The sequence below is a fragment of the Pongo abelii genome, chromosome 11 (assembly GCF_028885655.2).
Source record: "Pongo abelii isolate AG06213 chromosome 11, NHGRI_mPonAbe1-v2.0_pri, whole genome shotgun sequence".
NCBI classification, from domain to species: domain Eukaryota; kingdom Metazoa; phylum Chordata; class Mammalia; order Primates; family Hominidae; genus Pongo; species Pongo abelii.
In genome coordinates, this window is record NC_071996.2 from 141,065,998 (window position 1) to 141,084,399 (window position 18,402).

An 18,402-nucleotide genomic window follows, 5' to 3' on the forward strand; every position below is an offset into this window, starting at 1 on the left:
AATGGGTACAGAGACTGTACTTTGCATGATGAAAGGAGTTCTGGAGATGGACGGTGGTGACAGTTATACAACAATGTAAATATACTTAATACCTTGAAAATGGATAAAAGGGTAAATTTTTTATATGTATTTTATAATTTGAAAAAAGTAATATTTTATGGAATTTAGGAGAAAATAATCTTTAGTCTTTCAAAAAATTCATTTATTTTATTTTTTTTTTTTATTTTTTTATTTTTTTTTTTTGAGACGGAGTCTCCATCTGTGGCCCAGGCTGGAGTGCAATGGCGCAATCTCAGCTCACTGCAACCTCCACCTCCCGGGTTCAGGTGATTCTCCTGCCTCAGCCTCCTGAGTAGCTGGGGTTACAGGCGTGCACCACCACACCTGGCTAATTTTTGTATTTTTAGTAGAGACGGGGTTTCACCTTGCTGGCCAGGCTAGCCTCAAACTCCAGACCTCAGGTGATTCCCCCACCTCGGCCTCCCAAAGTGTTGACATTACAGGCGTGAGCCACCGTACCCAGCCAAAAAATTAACTTTTAAGGTGTACAATTCAGTGACAGTACATTTACAGTGTTGTGTAATCACCACCTCTCTCTAATTCCAAAACACTTCACCCTCCCAAAAAATCCCATACCCATGAAGCAGTTACTCCGCAGTCTCCCTTGTCCCCGGCCTCTGACAACCACCAGTCTTCCTTCTGTCTCAGTGGATTTGTCTATTCTGGACATTTCATGTAAATGGACTCACAGAAGGACATCTGGCCTTTTGTCACGAGCTCCTTTCACCGAGCAAAATGCTTCTGAGGTCCATCCACGCTGTAGCACATATGGGTGCTTCATTCCTTTTTATGAAAATATATATTTTATACTTGATCAAGTATTATATATTTTACAAGAGGAGGAAATAATCTGTCAGCTATGTGAAACCCTTAGCGGGCTGTATTATTATTATTTTTTTTAGAAAGAGTCTTGCTCTGTTACCCAGGCTGGAGTTTAGTGGAGCAATCTCGGCTCACTGCACCCTCCGCCTCCTGGGTTCAAGCCATTCTCCTGCCTCACCTTCCTGAGTAGCTGGGATCACAGGCGCCCACCACCACACCCAGATAATTTTTGTATTTTTAGTAGAGATGGGGCTTCACCATGCTGACCAGTCTGGTCTCGAACTCTTGACCTCAAGTAATCCTCCCACCTCAGCCTCCCAAAGTGTCAGGATTACATGGTCTAGCATGTGTCATGGTGTGAGCCACCATGCCCAGCCCCTTAGCAGGCTTTATATAGGCACTAAGAAACTCTGCTCATAATACTTAACACCTGTTAAATTAGTAGAATCACTAACATTGTAGACATTAACTTATGAAATAATTCATCACAAGATTTAAGTACCCTGAGTTCCGCTCGCTGCATTTAAATGATGATTCTGTTGAGTCAGTTGATTTCAATTTGAGCAAGTTCATGTTACTGGGGGAGAGGCAATATTGTTTCTTCTGAGAACATCATGACCACTAGGTTCTTTAAGGCAATGAAAGACCCAGGCTATTAATGTCTCTGATAGAGCCTTGACTCCAGCAGTGTAATCACAGGATGGGGAGCTGTTCTGTAACTGATGACTCTTGAGGCACAAAACCCAGAGAAGGGGAAGTGGGGCTGCTCTGAATGGAGACCAGAACCACAGTTTTGCCAAGGCTGGTCTCAGACACATCTTCTGGAGCCTGGATGAATGTAGGTCCAGCTCCTTGGGCATGGTGATACCTGGTACACAGCCCCTCCTCCCTCCTCCTGGGAGAGCTGGGGAAGGGAATGCCCTGTGGAGCTTCCCTTCGGGTCTGTGGGCTCTGGGCTGTCAGGAGGGAGGCTAAGCGAAAGCTGAGCCTTGTCAGGAAAGGCCTGGAAACAGCGAGGACGCAGGTGGTGCACGGCTGGGGTTCTCAAGGGGCAGGTGAGGTGGGTGGGGCAGGCAGAAGCTGCTCTGCAGGGTCTAGGGCTTCTCCAGCGCCCTGGCCCTTCGGTGCACAGGACGACCTGAGATGGAGCATCACCCAGCTCTTCAGCCACAGGGCTGCAGACTCCTCTCCCAAGGCCTTAGTCTACCCTGTGGCAGTCACTAGACCAGCACTGGCTCAGGAGAGGGCAACGAGGAGAAGTGTGCAGTAGGCCCCGGGCTTTTCTCAGCTCTCATTCAGCAGGAAATCTGTCCCGTGGCTGTTCTCACAGGGCCAAACCTTCGCGTGCATGAAAGGTGAGGGGCTCCTCCAACATCCTGTCACTTTGCTTCCGCACCCAGAGAAATGATCTGCCGAAAATGAGCACCTGAATTTCAAAAAGAGCCTTCCTTAGCATGGCAATATGGGGAATCATAGGGGTTTGGGTTCTAAAATTGGGCTAGTGTCCACGGGGCAGAAGCGTGCAGTTTCTGAATTCAGCATCTCTCCGGACTCAGTGTCCTCAGCTGACTTTTTACTGTAGTGTCATCTGGAAGCTTCCTCAACCCTGGGTGGAAGTTTCTCCTGCACCAACTTCCTTGAGGGCCCACTTAGTCTCTGAAAGAAGTACCCTTGCCCCTGAGCATAGCCGGGCATGAAAGGCCCTGAGAAGGCCTGCGTGAAGACTGCCTATGGCCGCGTCACCCATTGGGGCCCACAATTCCTGAGGCATAGAACTCCTTTTATGTAACAGCAAGCAAGGCCCTGACACAAGGAAGTGTCCTTTCATTCAGATCAGGGAGTGACTGGCTTGGCCCCTGCAGTTTCTGTGTCCCGAGAGGACTTTGGAGCTGCAGGTGTGCTGAGCTCTGGTGGGGACTCAGAGCAGACCCGGTGCCGCAGCTGTCGAGCCTCCACCACCTGCATTCGCAGGTCGAGTTCTGCAACACAGAACACACACAAGTCGAGCAGAACCACTTCATTACTCACAGTCAGGCAGCAAGGTCCTCCAGGCTCAGGGAAGCTGCAGGGAGGGTGGAGTCTCAGCTGCAAGTGTCCTGTGTCATGCGGCAGCTGGGAGATCCCAGAAAGCATTCCTCTCTGAGTGTTATACCCTGGGAAACTGGGATCACTGGGCCAAAGGATATCCAGTTCTAGAGCCCAGGCTCTAGACAGTCCAGACAGTTCTTCCTTACATCAGGAAGTGGCTTTCTTGACACATTCTATAGTTATTCTGAGAAAAGGGGAAGAGCCGACTCAGCCAAGTCCATCCAGGGACCTGTGGCTGCAGGGGACAGTGGAGGACTAGGGTGGCCAGGATATAGACATCTCTGGTGTGGCCAGGATAGAGACCTCTCCAGTGTGGCCAGGATAGAGAACTCTTGGGTGAGGCCAGCTTAGAGACCTCCCAGGGTGGCCAGGTAGAGACCCATGGCAGATCCTTGGCTGGCTGAGCATCTCCTAGTTTCCTAGTCTGAAGACAATGGGATGAAGAGGAGAATCAAGTTGTCTATTTTCAGTAAACCTTTAGTTTAGCAACTTTAGTAGCCTTTAGTAAAATACATAGCATGGTTTCCAGCCCCGCTGAAACCGATTATCCTTTATACCTGCTTGGAATTATTCTCTAGTTCATGTTTGTATATCCTGCCTCTGGAATTGTTTCTCTTTATTTATTCCTATTAACTTGTATTTACTTTGTCAACCCTAAATAATGAGATTCAGAAAATATAAATAAGTATTAGTATATCGAGTTTATCAGAACAAAAGCTTGACAGTGGCCATCCAGAAACACAGACTTCAAACAAATGGGGTCCAAAGTGGACTAGTGAAGGTTTCACCTATGTAGAAATTTTAGCAGGATCACAACCTTGCGGAGGAACAGTGACCTGGGGGGCCCTTATCTCCAATCCTGTTTGGTCTTAATTATTCACAGGGAAAAAAAAAGGTAGAAGTTTCAGCTGTGAAACATGTCCTCTCAAGACTCAGAATTTAAAGTTCCAACAGATTTGTTTGAATTATTTAATGTCACAACCTCAATTAATATTTCACCTAGATTGTTTCCCATGCATCTTTATATGGAGAAAATTAAGCAGCAGAAAGAAGCTCCAAATGCAGCAGCGATCCTGTACTTCAGAGAAAACCCAGGCAGACTCTTAGAGGGGCCTTTGTGAAGTGGCTGCGGTGGGACCCCAGGAGGAAGCCCTCTCAATTTGCCCATCAACCCCAAGACTCCCAGCCATGCCCTCAGGGCCTGAGCTTTCTCAGGAATCGTATTTTATCACAGCTCATCTGAGGGGTCAGGCAGCTGTGCATTGCCTGCCTTTGCATTTGTATTTATAGTAACAGCTTTCCAGATGAGGGGTAATCAGAAAAGACTCCCTGTAGATATTGTTCAAGCCCAGACAAGTCCCAAGATGGCACAAGCATGTGGTAGGAAGGAAGTTTCCAAGGGGCTGAGGTGGGAGACGGGAGAGGAAACGGCCCTGGCACGCACCCTCCGCCCCCTCACTCCCGAGGGCCGGCCCTGGGGCCATTCGTGTGTGCTCGGGCTACAGACACTGACGGTTTCCCATAAAAGTGTCACCAGTGACATATTTTGTTGGTTTGCTTTAATCCTTAGCCGATGTCTATATTGCATTTGTAAACTTTAAACTTTGGTATTGTCGCGAGTTGAAAGCTCAAGGGGTTCATACCTAGTATTCCGTCCATACATATCTAAGTAATGTGATAATCCTGACGACTGATGCCCACACAGGGTCAGACACCCACGTCTGAGTGATGCTACTCCCACCAGAGCAGTTGCTACTGTTGGAGAAATATAATTTTTTTAAAAACCCTAAATCTTTTCATTACCCAGAAAATCTCTCCATAAGGGTAGCAGAGAAAGAAGACAGTTTTATTCTTGAACAAGCATCAAACCATAATACGGCACGTGCCCCGGGCAATCCGCTGAGAGATTGCAAAGACAGGAAGGCCTCTCAGCCCTTCTGCAGCCCGGCAGGCCCAGCCCATTCCACACAGTTCTCAGCACAAACCATCACCAGTCCTCACCAGTGAGAGGATCTGATGGCGCCTTTGATCGCAGTGTACATCCTCACTCTAGCATCATAACCAGGAGACCACTTGTGTTGGCTTTAACCCGAAGAAAAGCAACCTTCTCACACATCTTTAAGATGGGAGCTAGTTTTGCAAACTGGAGCAAGGTGCCCACCCACGTTAGCCTCTTCACCCTCTCTTGGGGAGTGGGAGCTAGGGTTATCTTCAAGGATGTTTCCATTTCAAAAACACAGTTCCCAGGTGGAGTTTTGAGGCTGCAGAGAGGCTTTTTAGCCATTTTAAAGATTTATATGTATTTGGAAAAAGCAGAGAAAGAAGCTCTGAAAGACAAGGGGGCAGTGGGAAGTCTCTTCTCTATTTTCTTTTCTTTTTTTTTTTTTTTTTGTCAGAGTCTTGCTCTTGACACCCAGGCTGGAGTGCAACGGCATGATGTCAGCTCACTGCAACCTCCACCTCCCAGATTCAAGCAATTCTCCTGCCTCAGCCTCCCAAGTAGCTGGGATTACAGGCATGTACCACCACCCCAGCTAATTTTTGTATTTTTAGTAGAGACAGCATTTCGCCATGTTGGCCAGGCTGGTCTCGAGCTCCTGACCTCAGGTGATCTGCCAGCCTCAGCCTCCCAAAGTGCTGGGATTACAGGCATGAGCCACCGTGCCCGGCCTCTTCCCTATTTTCAGCAGGCAGGGTGAGTTCCTGATTTTTCCAGTGTGTTTGCGTTTGCCCCCACACCACTTGTGCACTCAGGAGTAGCCAAGAAGCTGCTGTATCTGCATGTAGGCTTGCCTAAAAGGGGCCCGGAGCTCCCAAAGCCAGGGTTGCATCATACTCATTGTGTCCATTCTGGTCACCTCCTCAGTGAGGGAGCCTGGACACAGCCAGGGCCTTGTAGGAAAGCAGCGTGCAGTCGCCCTGAGCTCACTACCCACTCTTCCCTGCTGGCGTCTCCCTGGCTCCCTGCCGCCCCCACCCACCTGTAGCTCCCACCCACTTCCCACAACCCCAGCCTCCTCCACCCGGCTTCCAATTTCTCTTCGTGGGCATTTTTCCCTCTCTTCCACTCTGGATGTGACATTTCCCAGTGATGGTATCAGGCACTGGCTGGGGGGCTGTTGCCCTCTCCTGAGTCCCCAGGCCCACTGCTTCCAGGAGACAGAGGCTGTGTGCTGAGTGCTGTCTCCCCAGGGTATTGATCTCTGCTTCTGCAGATGCTCAATGGGACCAGAGTGTGACTCAGTTACTAGTGGCCACTCAAGGCGTGGGCTGAGGTCTAACTGAAATCCTGGTGTTGACATTTCTCAGCCAATCATGTTCTTCGGGCAGATTTGCCCACTCAAAGCCCTTGGTGCTGTGATGATTCAACTAATTACTGACCAAACAATACAAAAGCATCTTAACACTCCACAGCACCACTTCCTTCTTTTAAAGCCAGGTGAGCCGTAAATGAGATAATGGCAGGAAAGATGCATCTGCTGGGTGAGGAAGAAAACTAGAAAATTGATTTATCGTGTCTCAGTCTGGGAGCTAATAGACTTTGGGTGACTCAAAAGTCTGGTGACTCAAGGGATGAGGAAGTTGTATTTCTGGTCCCTTTAGGTTGTCCCCTGAAGTGCCTTGCCTCCTAGCCCACTAGTGACCCCAGGCTCTTGCTAGCTAATGACTGTGAGTTTGATCACTGTGGCGTAATTAACTGATGTCTTCCTGTGCTGCTCAGTACCGGCAGTGACAGCAGCTGTCCACAGTAATGACACCATCACCACCTTCCAGATTCAGCTCCTTGTCCTGCTGGACTCAGCTCCTCTCCTGCCTTTTTCACCCTCCCCACTCTCCCTTCTCTTGGTTCCACTCTAAGATTTTGCTTGGTGTTCCAGAACTCTTGGTGTCAGAAATGGGTTTCACAGCTAACCTTCCCAGGCCATGTCATGGGTGGTGGCCTTAGCTCTCCTTCCACTTCTTGGGAATTTGGTGCTTCTGAGGTGGTGGGTGCCAGTGTCTTGCTGGTGGGAGTGCGCTGGGTCCTCTGCCCACTGTTTCTCTCCTTCTGCTACAGATCTTTGAGCTGAATAAGCGTATTTCAGCTGTGGAACGCCTGCTGACCTACCTGGAGAACACAGTTGTGCCTCCCTTGGCCAAGGTAACACCGGGGGCTGGGCAAAGAGAAAGGGCCCCCACAGCTCCTTAGTTAAAGGAGGCTGAAGTGTGACACAGGCTTTTGGGAGAAGAGTTTCTTGAGATTTTGCTGTTTGTAAGTTTAAGTTCTGTGTGTAGCTCTCAGAGAGCCAGGCGGTTCCCACCACATAGCCTGAGTGAAGTCGTCTGTCCCATCCAGGCCTGCCACCACCTCTCCTGCCCAGAGCTTGAATGAGAGAATGTTTGGAGGGCACACACGTGTAACAGCCTTCCCAGGGGACATAACTGGAGATGGGAGGAAACTTGCTTGGCCCTACAGCCTCTGAGGTCTAGGCACCAAAGCAGGGTGGAGTCTCCTTCCACACCATGTTTGTGAATGTATCATCAGCACAGCTTAGTCTGCTATACACTGCTCTAACAAAATACCACAGACTGGGTAATTTATAATGAGCAGAAATGTATTTCGCTCATGGTTCTGGAGACTGGGAAGTCTAGGATCAAGGGGTGGCATCTGGTGAGGGCCTTCTTGCTGTGTCACCACATGGCACATGGTGACAGAGGGCAGGAGAGACAGAAAGCAAGATGGAACTGAACTTGCTTTTATAACAACCACCCTGGAGTGAATAACAAATTCATTCCTTCAATAATGATATTAATCCATTCATGAAGGCAGAGCCCTCATGACCTAATCACCTCTTGAAGGTCCCACCTCTCAACACTATTGCACTGGGGATCGAGTTCCCAACACATGAACTTTAGGGGACACATTCAAACCACAACAGCACACCAAGACAACCTGATGGGGAGTAAATAAAACAAACCATGGCCTGCTGTCGGAGTGTGTGTGCATGTGTGTGTGTGCTTTTGTGTCTGAGAGACAGGCAGACAGACAGTCAGGGTGCAGAGGGAGTGGGGACCCAGTCCTCCATTCTAGCTGAGTCACAGCCACACATCTAGCACCTGGGCACTGAGATAAGGAGATTCAGCAAATATGATTAAGTATTGAGTTTCTTTGAGCACAAAATTTGAGGATAGCCTTCTGGGCCACACAGACTCCATAGGAATGGGGTAGTGCTCCAAAGTGGAGAATTTAAAGTTTCACTTATATAGGCAGAAACAGAGAAGTTTCTCAGTGTTACAGCATTTTCCATACAAGGCCTGTAATTACATTGTAGCAATTCACTAGGTTACAGCTTACTAATTCCGAGGAAGATTGCTTTAACACTCCATGAGTAGGGGTAATGATCTTGAGAGGGGTCTCATCTCTGGCGCCACTCGGTCTTTCCTAATCGTCTACAGAGAAAAGCAGAAACAGAAGTTGCATGCCACTTGACTCAGGCCACATAGCCACATTCCTCTCGAGGCTCCCAATCATTTAAAGTTCCAGCAGCTTTAAGTGTGAATGATTTCACTCCACAGGACGCTCCTTGCAGCACCCTAGGTTTGCAGCTGCTCATTTTTCTTGGGGCCAGGGCTCCGGAGAAACAGATCTGGGTGAAGCTCAGGCTGAGGGCATGAGACCAAGTGGGAAGCAGAGCACACAGGCCCCAAGTTAGACCTCAAGGGCTACCCTTGCACAGGCTCTGACCCCGGCCGGAGTGGAGGGAGACTGAGGCCCAGCCCACATGCCATGTGTCCAGCAGGGACCACAGCTGCCTTTATCTATAAGAGGATGGGTTACTGTGCTCTATGCTTTACGGGTCGCTAAAGCCAGGCTGACCACGTGCCATAATTTCATTTAATCCTGCAGTACCCCTGCAAGGTAGACATTTCTTTCCCTCGTTTATAGATGAGGAAACTGAGGCCCAGGCTCTCATGAGTGAGACTCGGCCCATCACTGGCTGGAGAGCACCAGCTGAAAGCACAGGGAGGTTAGGGAGAGTGTTGCTTCCCACGGGATGCCTCTGGAAGGGCCCCTGCCTGCACTGGAGTCACAGTGGCCTCAACACAAGCTCCAGCGCCCCGTCAGACCCCATGTCCCATATCCAGCCATCCAGCCCCCAGGCCCCTGCTGAACACTGACCCAGGTCCCACTCGGGCCTCGGCTCTGCCTCTCAGGTGGACACTGGAGATCTGTCACTCACCTCCTTTACCCCCTTCCTGCCCAACTCCTTCCCCGCCCTGCTGACCCCTCAGCAGCACTCGGGACCCACTGTCCTGTAGCCTGCCCGGCCCTGGCTCCAGCCCACCCAGAAACGGGTTACCCTTGTAGAGGGAAGGGGCGGCCACCCTCGCTCTGGCTCTTGCTGGTACCTCCTGGCTTTGGCCTTTTGCTCATACAAATCTCAGCCCAGGGACTAGCAAGTCAGAAGTAACAGACTCCACATGGGACCTGCACTGCCCACACACTCCCCACGAGGGGACACTGCTCGCCGGAATGGCCCTCTGGGCCATCAAGGAGCTGGACCTGAGAGGCAGCCGGGCCCTCCACCTTGAGGGGCTGGATCTGGGGCAGCCAACATCCTGTCAGGGGCTCTCAGGGCTTTTGCACCTGGAAATCCCTGGCAAACAAGGACAAGTTAGTCACCCTGGCTGTGTCCCGTCATGCTGGTTCAGGTCCCTGTCACACACGTATGTTGTCATGTGTTTTCCACATGTACATGTGTATATGTGTGCCTGTGTTGTGTGTGTAGGTTTGTGTGTGTGTGAATTTATTTACTGGCTTACAAAGCGAAGACAATCCCTGCCTCTCCCAGGCAGCCACCAGCTTCCACCCCCACACCCCATTGCTCTGCTGCGTCCTGCCTGATGGGCGCTGGGCTTCCATTTCTCGCGGGGATCCTGCAGTTTCTCAGCCCCATGCACTCTGGGACGAAGTTCAGCTCATATCAGGCCCAATGGCGTTTACAGGCTGAATGTCACTCCCGATCTTTCCACCGAGGGCCTCTGTGATTTGAGGGCTTTGTCAGGAAAGTGGAGCCTCATGGAAAAGCATCCTGGCTAAAACATGCAGCTTCTTCATCGACTCAATCTAATCATCCCCTTGGTGTTCGTCTGTGAGACCCCAGGCAGCCAGCCCTGTCGATCTGTCTCAATAGGCTTTGTCCAAATAGAAAATTAAATGATCGTGCGCAATATCCTCGGCTTGCTGGGTGAGGGAGGGATCGATGCAGCCCAGGGGCGCCATGGGCTGTGAGCAACTTCCTGGTGGAGGCGCCTGCCCTCCCTCTCTCCCAGCCCTCCAGTGTCAGTGGAGGTGATGGCTCCCAGAGGAAGGGACGAAGAGCAGCACTAAAATTCCCCAGGCGTCATCTCTGCGCGGCCCTCGCCTCACAATTCAAAGTCGACTTCATGGGGCCAGGGGAAAGCCCTCGGAATGTGGGATGGATGAGTGAACGAACAGGTGCACGGGCAGACAAGTGAATGGGCACCGTCTTCCTGGCTATGTTGCTAACTTGTGTGACTTCGTCACCTGGGAAGAGTCGGGAGACACAGGGAGCCACTCTGCTCCCAGCGCCGGCTCCTGACGGTGGGGAGGTGGCCGTGAACAAAGTCCACAAAAACGCGGGCCTCATGGGGTTTGCATTCCATTTGGGAGAGGCAGGAAACACACAACTGCCAGAACATCAAGCTTTCCCCCAGGAGGGCAGGGCCTGCGTCTGCTGAAGGGAACTCAGCATAGACAAAGTCACAGGGAAAAGGCCAATGATGTGTTACTGTGCACATGAACACGGGAGTCCCGCAAATGTGGGACTCGAAGCAGGGACAGACGACTGAGGTTTACACCCAAGGCAACAGAATGGATAGGGCTTGGGGCTTCCTGAGGGGTTACAGGGGTGACAAGTTCACAGGAGGGCGAGGGGAGGAAAGGCTTCTGGTTATGCAGCTAAAAATCTCTCAGGTAACCAGGAGCTGCCCTCGAAGAATCGGCAGCAGCCCATGCTGGCGGCGTCTCTGTCCGACATGTCAGTGTCAGGCATCAGTGTCCTTTTAAGGCCGCTGAGGGGGCCTCAGAGAAAGCCTGTGTGCCTGGTGTTCAGCTCACCCCTATAGCTTTCCTCCACAGATGAAATCTGCCCCCCTACCCCACCCCAGCACAACACACACAAAAAAACAGGTTTTCAGAACGATCCCATCTGCAGCTTCTCTGAATAAACAGCTGGAAATATGTCCCAGAAGTCTATTCTGGGGTGGCGTATTTTGGTTTCCTTCACAACCCAACAAGTGGAACACAGGTCAGGAGGTGGAGGAAGGTAGAGAAAAATAAATCAAGGCAGAAGGTCCCTGGGGTGAGGGTGCCATTTCAAACAGGACAGTCAGGGCGCCCCACTGAGCGTGAGATTTGCCCAAGGAGCTGGCAGAGGTGCCGGGGCCGCTGTGTGGCTGTCTAAGATCAAGTGTTGCAGCCCCTCCTAAGGTCCCAAGGAGGGAGCCGCTGCAGAAGACAGCCTGGCCGAGACAGGCAAGGCAGGGGCGGGTGAGGGAGCAGAGGCTGGAGCTGGACGTAGTGGCAGAGTCAGACAGAACCGAGCCTCCCAGGCCATGGTCCAGGCTCTGCCTTTTACTATGGGAGGGGTGGGGAGGCTTGAGCAGAAGACAGCTGGCTGAGGGCACAGGGGTTGCTCTGGCCGTCCTCCTGAGAACAGGTTGTGGAGGTGGGAGTGAGGCAGCAGAGCCGGCTGGGAGAAGGCGGTGGTCGAACCAGAGAGCAGCGAAGGTGGTGCAAGGCAGACCGATCCTGGGGGCCTCGCGTAGGTAGAGCCAACAGGAATGGATATTTGGGATGAGAGAAAAAGAGGGGTCATGATGTCTGCAAGGTTCTTGGCCTAAGCAAGCTTTAAAGGGTGGAGCTGCCTTTAAAAAGTGTGAGTTTTAAAGTGTGAGTGACACTTTAAATCTCATCACCTACCTTAGCACCATGTTGGCTGTAAGAGGCAATTGGAATAATTTTGTGTTTTTATCACATAGCTCTGTTACCTTCTCGGAGCTGGCACCTAAAGCCCTTCATTAAAGGCTGGCGTCCACAACAGGCAAAGCCTGCCCTTAACCTCCCTGCCTCCTGCCCACAGACAAGGCGGCCAGTGGAACTAGACCCTTTAAGGACTTTACATAGATTACTGAACTGAGTTCTTATGATAACTTGTAGGTTGGATACTGCTATCACCACCATTTTAAAGCTGAGGGAACTGAGATGCAGAGGGGTTGAGTGACCTGCCAAAGGTCACACGGCTGATGGGGAGCCACAAGTGAACTCGCAGTACAGTGGCTGGTTTTATGTGATCAGGAGCAGTGTGCCACAGAGGAGTGTCCCACAGCAGCTGCTAAATGAATCCTTAGCCAGAGCATGGGAAGAGCCCAGCCCCTGAAGCTGGACCCGACCAAGGCTGTCTGTGTATTTCCCTGAGAGAGAGTGGGCAGAGATCCATGACTCCACACCCCTCTCTCCCCATCCCTAGAGTAAGGACATCAGCATGGAATAAACAAATGGCACCCTTAAATGAAAGGGATGAGAAGGGAGAAAAAAAAAAAAAAGGTGGGTCTTAGATAGCCAGGGATGGTGGTCAGCTTTCCCTGGGAACCCCCAGCCCTGCAGAGCCTGCTGCTGGAGTCTGGGACTGGGCCCCAGTGGGGCATGTTGGACAAGCTGGCATGCAGAAGGGAGGCAGCTGAGCTCAGCAGGAACCCCAGGTGTGCTGGGCCCAGGCCCATCTCCCAGAGCCAGCCCTAGAGCTCCACAGCTCCAGATGACTAGCCAAATCCAAATCCACTGGCCTGTTCTGTCAGGGTCTAGGTGCTGGAGTGCGCACGGAGGCCGATATAGAGGAGGAGACCCTGAGGAGGAAGCTGGAGGAGCTGACCAGCAACATCAGTGACCAGGGGACCTCGTCCGAGGAGGAGGAGGCCAAGGACCAAAAGGCAGAGCCCAACAGGGGCAAATCAGTTGGGGCTCTCCCCCAGGCAGACCCAGAGGTGAGACTACCCCCCAGGGGTCTCAGCAGGACCCTGCAGAGGTAGGGACAGGGATGGACAGTCCCAGCTGGCTGCCACCTTCCCCAAGGAGGCAGCACCCGCAGGAGCACACCAAGGACCTTTGATGGGGTCTGCAGCGGGTGGCCGGCTCCTGGCCAACCAGCTCCCAGGGTTCAGAGAGGAGAGCAACATCATGGTGAGTCCCCATCTCGGTGAGACCCCACACTCCCTCCTACTGCTGGTCAGCCTCCGTCCTTCTCTTTCCTAGGTGGGCACAGCTGCCCATCAAACCAACAGACAGGAAAAGAGCCCTCAGGGCCCTGGGGACCCCGTCCAGCACAACAGGACCACAGATGAGGAGCTGTCGGAGCTGGAGGACAGAGTGGCAATGACGGCCTCAGAAGTCCAGCAGGCAGAGAGCGAGGTAGCCCAGAAGGCACAGGGGAGGGAGCACTGGGTTCCGCAAACACAGATGGTGACCACACCCAGGCATTGAACATCTGCCAGCTCTAACATCTGCCAGCTCACACCAGGCCCTCCCCATTGGCCCAGCATGCACGGCTCTGAAGACCAGGAATGAACCTGGGGGTTTCTGGGGGACTCACCTGGTTCGCCACCCCCTAAGCCCTCCACCCCTTCCCTTTTTCCTGTTCAACTTGGTGGGGGACAGGCAGGGTTTCCACCAAGAAAAAGGTGCTGAACACACAATCCCTGACCCAGGATGGGGGCCTAGAAGCAGGCCTGGAATTTAGGACAGCCGCAGACCTCAGCACTGGACTCTGTCCCGAGGGCCATCTGTGAGTCTGAGTTGTGGCTGCAGAGCTTGAATCTGGGTGAGGAACCCACCAATACTGCACAAAGGTCAAAGGGCAGAGCCAAAGAATTCAGGCCTCCCAGGGACAGCTGAGGTGACTTAGGCACTGCTCTGTCCTCCCTGGAGACCTACAGAGAGGAGAGGGTCTGCCTCTCAGACTGTGGGGACAGCCAGCCCCCACAGCCCTCCTCCACTTCCCTTCTCATCAGCAGGTGCCTGTCACTCCCTGAGGACGAAGGGCACGTCCCCTAGAGCTGTTCAAGGGGAGCGAGTCAGGCTCTGGACTTTCCCTTCATGTATTCCTTCTTGCTTTGCAAATAAGCTTTAAATGCCTGGAATGCAGCCCACATTGTGTAGGTCATGGAAGATCTGGAAGATCTGGCGCAAATGTCTTAGAGGAAGCCCCTGCCTTCCTGGAGCTTGTTTTTAGTGGAAGGAGATAAACAGCAAACAAACAAGATCATTTGGGTTCTTGAAAAGTGTGATTAAGACAATCAGTGAAGACGAGTTCCTAGAGTGCTCAGGGCAGGGTGATTGAGATAAGGCAGTCAGGAGGGATACTAGGAATGTAAGCCAGCCTGGCAAATCCAGGGGGCAGGAGTCCGGGTGGAGGGAGCAGCCTGTGCCAAGGCCCTGGGGTGGCAGTGAGCTTCGTGCATGCAGGGATTAGCCACGAAACCCTGACAGCAGGTCAGAGTGATGAGCAGAGAGTGTGAGGAGAGTGGACAGCAAAGGCCCTGGGGGCCACTGGAAGGATCTGAGTAGGGGGTGATGGGGCCTGCTTCTAATTTCCAGAAGTTGCCCCCGGCTGCTGTGGGAGGAGGGACCTAAGAGGGGAGGGGTGGAAGGGGGGCCAGGCAAGGATGATGCCAGTGGGGGTGGCCGACTGCTAGGTGAAGAGTAGCCACTACTGTCCTTGCCAGTCACGGCCCCTCCTCCAGCCCCTCATGGGAGCCAGACTCCCTGAGACTCCAAAAAATGCACGCGTCCTGTGTTCCTCCTGCCTGGGGTGACCCACAAGGAACATGCCCCCTTCTCAACAACCATGGAAGATAAATGCCAAGGGGACCACCAAGACGGGCATGGGGCTGGGATGCCAATCTTAAGGGAAAACACAAGTAAAATTAGCTCCAGGAGTGAGCTGGAGGCAGCTGCTCTTTCTGTCTGTGACTTTGAGGCGGGACCTCGAGCGTCTGTCTGACGGGCCTTCTGTCTGCTGTCCTCTCGCAGGTTTCAGACATCGAATCCAGGATTGCAGCCCTGAGGGCCGCAGGGCTCACGGTGAAGCCCTCGGGAAAGCCCCGGAGGAAGTCAAACCTCCCGGTGAGTGGGGGGACAGTGGTGAGTGGGGGGACAGTGGTGAGTGGGGAGCACAGTGGTGAGTGGGGGGACAGTGGTGAGTGTGGGGACAGTGGTGAGTGGGGGACAGCGGTGAGTGGGGGACAGCGGTGAGTGGGGGGACAGTGGTGAGTGGGGGACAGTGGTGAGTGGGGGGACAGTGGTGAGTGGGGACAGTGGTGAGTTGGGGGGACAGTGGTGAGTGGGGGGGACAGTGGTGAGTGGGGACAGTGATGAGTGGGGACAGTGGTGAGTGGGGAGGACAGTGGTGAGTGGGGGAGACAGTGGTGAGTGGGGACAGTGGTGAGTGGGGACAGTGGTGAGTGGGAGGGACAGTGGTGAGTGGGGGACAGTGGTGAGTGGGAGGGACAGTGGTGAGTGGGGGAGACAGTGGTGAGTGGGGACAGTGGTGAGTGGGGGGACAGTGGTGAGTGGGAGGGACAGTGGTGAGTGGGGGGACAGTGGTGAGTGGGGGAGACAGTGGTGAGTGGGGACAGTGGTGAGTGGGGGGACAGTGGTGAGTGGGGGGGACAGTGGTGAGTGGGGGGACAGTGGTGAGTGGGGAAGACAGTGGTGAGTGGGGACAGTGGTGAGTGGGGACAGTGGTGAGTGGGGGGACAGTGGTGAGTGGGGGGGACAGTGGTGAGTGGGGGGACAGTGGTGAGTGGGGAAGACAGTGGTGAGTGGGGACAGTGGTGAGTGGGGACAGTGGTGAGTGGGGGGACAGTGGTGAGGGGGGGGACAGTGGTGAGTGGGGGGACAGTGGTGAGTGGGGACAGTGGTGAGTGTGGGGACAGTGGTGAGTGGGGGGGACAGTGGTGAGTGGGGGAGACAGTGGTGAGTGGGGGGACAGTGGTGAGTGGGGGGGACAGTGGTGAGTGGGGGGACAGTGGTGAGTGAGGGGGACAGTGGTGAGTGGGGGGACAGTGGTGAGTGGGGACAGTGGTGAGTGAGGGGGGACAGTGGTGAGTGTGGGGACAGTGGTGAGTGGGGGAGACAGTGGTGAGTGGGGAGACAGTGGTGAGTGGGGGGACAGTGGTGAGTGGGCACAGTGGTGAGTGGGGACAGTGGTGAGTGGGGGGACAGTGGTGAGTGGGGGAGACAGTGGTGAGTGGGGGGACAGTGGTGAGTGGGGGGACAGTGGTGAGTGGGCACAGTGGTGAGTGGGAGGGACAGTGGTGAGTGGGGGAGACAGTGGTGAGTGGGGGGACAGTGGTGAGTGGGGGACAGTGGTGAGTGTGGGGACAGTGGTGAGTGGGGGGGACAGTGGTGAGTGGGGGGACAATGGTGAGTGGGGAGACAGTGGTGAGTGGGGGGACAGTGGTGAGTGGGCACAGTGGTGAGTGGGGAGACAGTGGTGAGTGGGGAGACAGTGGTGAGTGGGGGGACAGTGGTGAGTGGGGACAGTGGTGACTGGGGGGACAGTGGTGAGTGGGGAGACAGTGGTGAGTGGGGGGCACAGTGGTGAGTGGGGGACAGTGGTGAGTGGGGGGACAGTGGTGAGTGGGGACAGTGGTGAGTGGAGGGACAGTGGTGAGTGGGGAGACAGTGGTGAGTGGGGGGACAGTGGTGAGTGGGGGGACAGTGGTGAGTGGGGAGACAGTGGTGAGTGGGGGGACAGTGGTGAGTGGGGGGACAGTGGTGAGTGGGGGGGACAGTGGTGAGTGGGGGGACAGTGGTGAGTGGGGACAGTGGTGAGTGGGGGGACAGTGGTGAGTGGGGACAGTGGTGAGTTGGGGGGACAGTGGTGAGTGGCACAGTGGTGAGTGGGAGGGACAGTGGTGAGTGGGGGGACAGTGGTGAGTGGGGGACAGTGGTTAGTGGGGGACAGTGGTGAGTGGGGGGACAGTGGTGAGTGGGGGGACAGTGGTGAGTGGCACAGTGGTGAGTTGGGGGGACAGTGGTGAGCCGGGGCACAGTGGTGAGTGAGGGGGACACAGCAGTCCAGTTGAGTTGGTGCCCCCCGAGGCCTCCCCACAGCACACATGCCACCGTGGGCCTGACAGCAGGATCCTGGACCCCTCACCTCCCTTCCCATGAACATCTGGCCTGAGTTTCCTCCTAGCCAGTTAGCCAACTGTGCCTTTGTTGGGGTTCATTTTGGTTTATTATTTGTTGTTTCTACCATAAAAAGGCTCTTTATGAGGGGACTCTGAGCCTCTGCTCTGAGGATCTGAAACACACACACACTCACAGTGTAAAATCCAAAAGGAGCCGCCTGAATCATGTTGCCTCACGTTGAAAGCCTTAGTCCGCTGCCACATGAGGATGGATGTGACTAGAACGGATAGCGCGGGAGGCTCACATCAGAGGAGCTGCTCACATCAGGCCAACATCCTCCTCTCCTGATCCCATTCGGGAATCTTCAGACAAAACCACCCTGATGAGGACATTTGGCAAAAGAATGAAAGATGTCCTTAGGAGAGTCCCAGATAGGGTCATGACGGAAAATACAGGATTCCCAGTTAGCTTTAAATTTCAGATCAACAACTAATAATCTAGTATAAGTATACCCCATGCAACATTTAGGACTTACACTAAAAAAATCAGCTGTTGATCTTGTGAACACAAAATATCTGAGACAGGTCTCAGTCAATTTAGGAAGTTTATTTTGCCGAAGTTAAGGACACACCCATGACACAGCCTCAGAAAGTCCTAAGACTTGTGCCCAAGGTGGTTAGGGGTACAGTTTGCTTTTATACATCTTAGGGGAACATGAGACGTCAATCAGTAGGTCTAAGATGTACCTTGGTTCAGTCCAGTAAGGTGGGACAACCCTTAAGTGGGGGCTTCCTGGTTGTAAGTAGATAAGAGACAAAAGGTTACATTCTTTTGAGTTCTTGATCAGCCTTCCACTGAACACACAATTTAGTCTGGCTCAGTGAGTCTGCGTTTTTACAGAAGCGATAGGGGAGAGGAAGCAATCAGCTATGCAGGTGAGCCTCAGAGGGATGACTTTGAATAGAATGGGAGGCAGGTTTGCCCTAAGCAGTTCCCAGCTTGACTTTTCCCTTTAGCTTGGTGATTGTGGAGTCCCAAGATTTGTTTTCTTTTCACAATCTGAAATTCAAAGTTCCCTGGGTATCCTGTATTTTAATTTGCACACTTTGGGCGCCCTAGTCCCAGAGTCCTGGAGCGGCATACTGGGGGTGGCTGTGCAGTCCCAGCATCCCCAACCCAGCGTGTATAGAGAGCATCCATCCTTACGTCCAGCTGACCCATGCCATGCTCCT

The 18,402-nt window shown here is 53.2% G+C and overlaps 1 protein-coding gene across 8 annotated transcripts in view; it reads left to right on the top strand.

Annotated features, from left to right (window-relative positions):
• The window catches only part of MLPH (melanophilin), a 65,490-nt gene that overhangs the window by 40,031 nt on the left and 7,057 nt on the right, over positions 1–18,402 (top strand). For 4 of the 8 annotated variants that reach the window (XR_008523135.1, XM_054550031.2, XM_024243428.2 and 1 more), the window contains 4 exons: positions 7,028–7,111; positions 12,832–13,017; positions 13,286–13,441; positions 15,062–15,154. Coding sequence is in view for 7 of the 8 variants with exons in the window: in XM_054550031.2 (XP_054406006.1) it covers positions 7,028–7,111; positions 12,832–13,017; positions 13,286–13,441; positions 15,062–15,154 (519 nt within the window). In the remaining variant the exon portion in view is untranslated. The remainder of the gene's footprint in view (positions 1–7,027; positions 7,112–12,831; positions 13,018–13,285; positions 13,442–15,061; positions 15,155–18,402) is intronic. The other 4 variants (XM_024243432.3, XM_054550032.2, XM_024243429.2 and 1 more) reach the window with 2 other exon arrangements.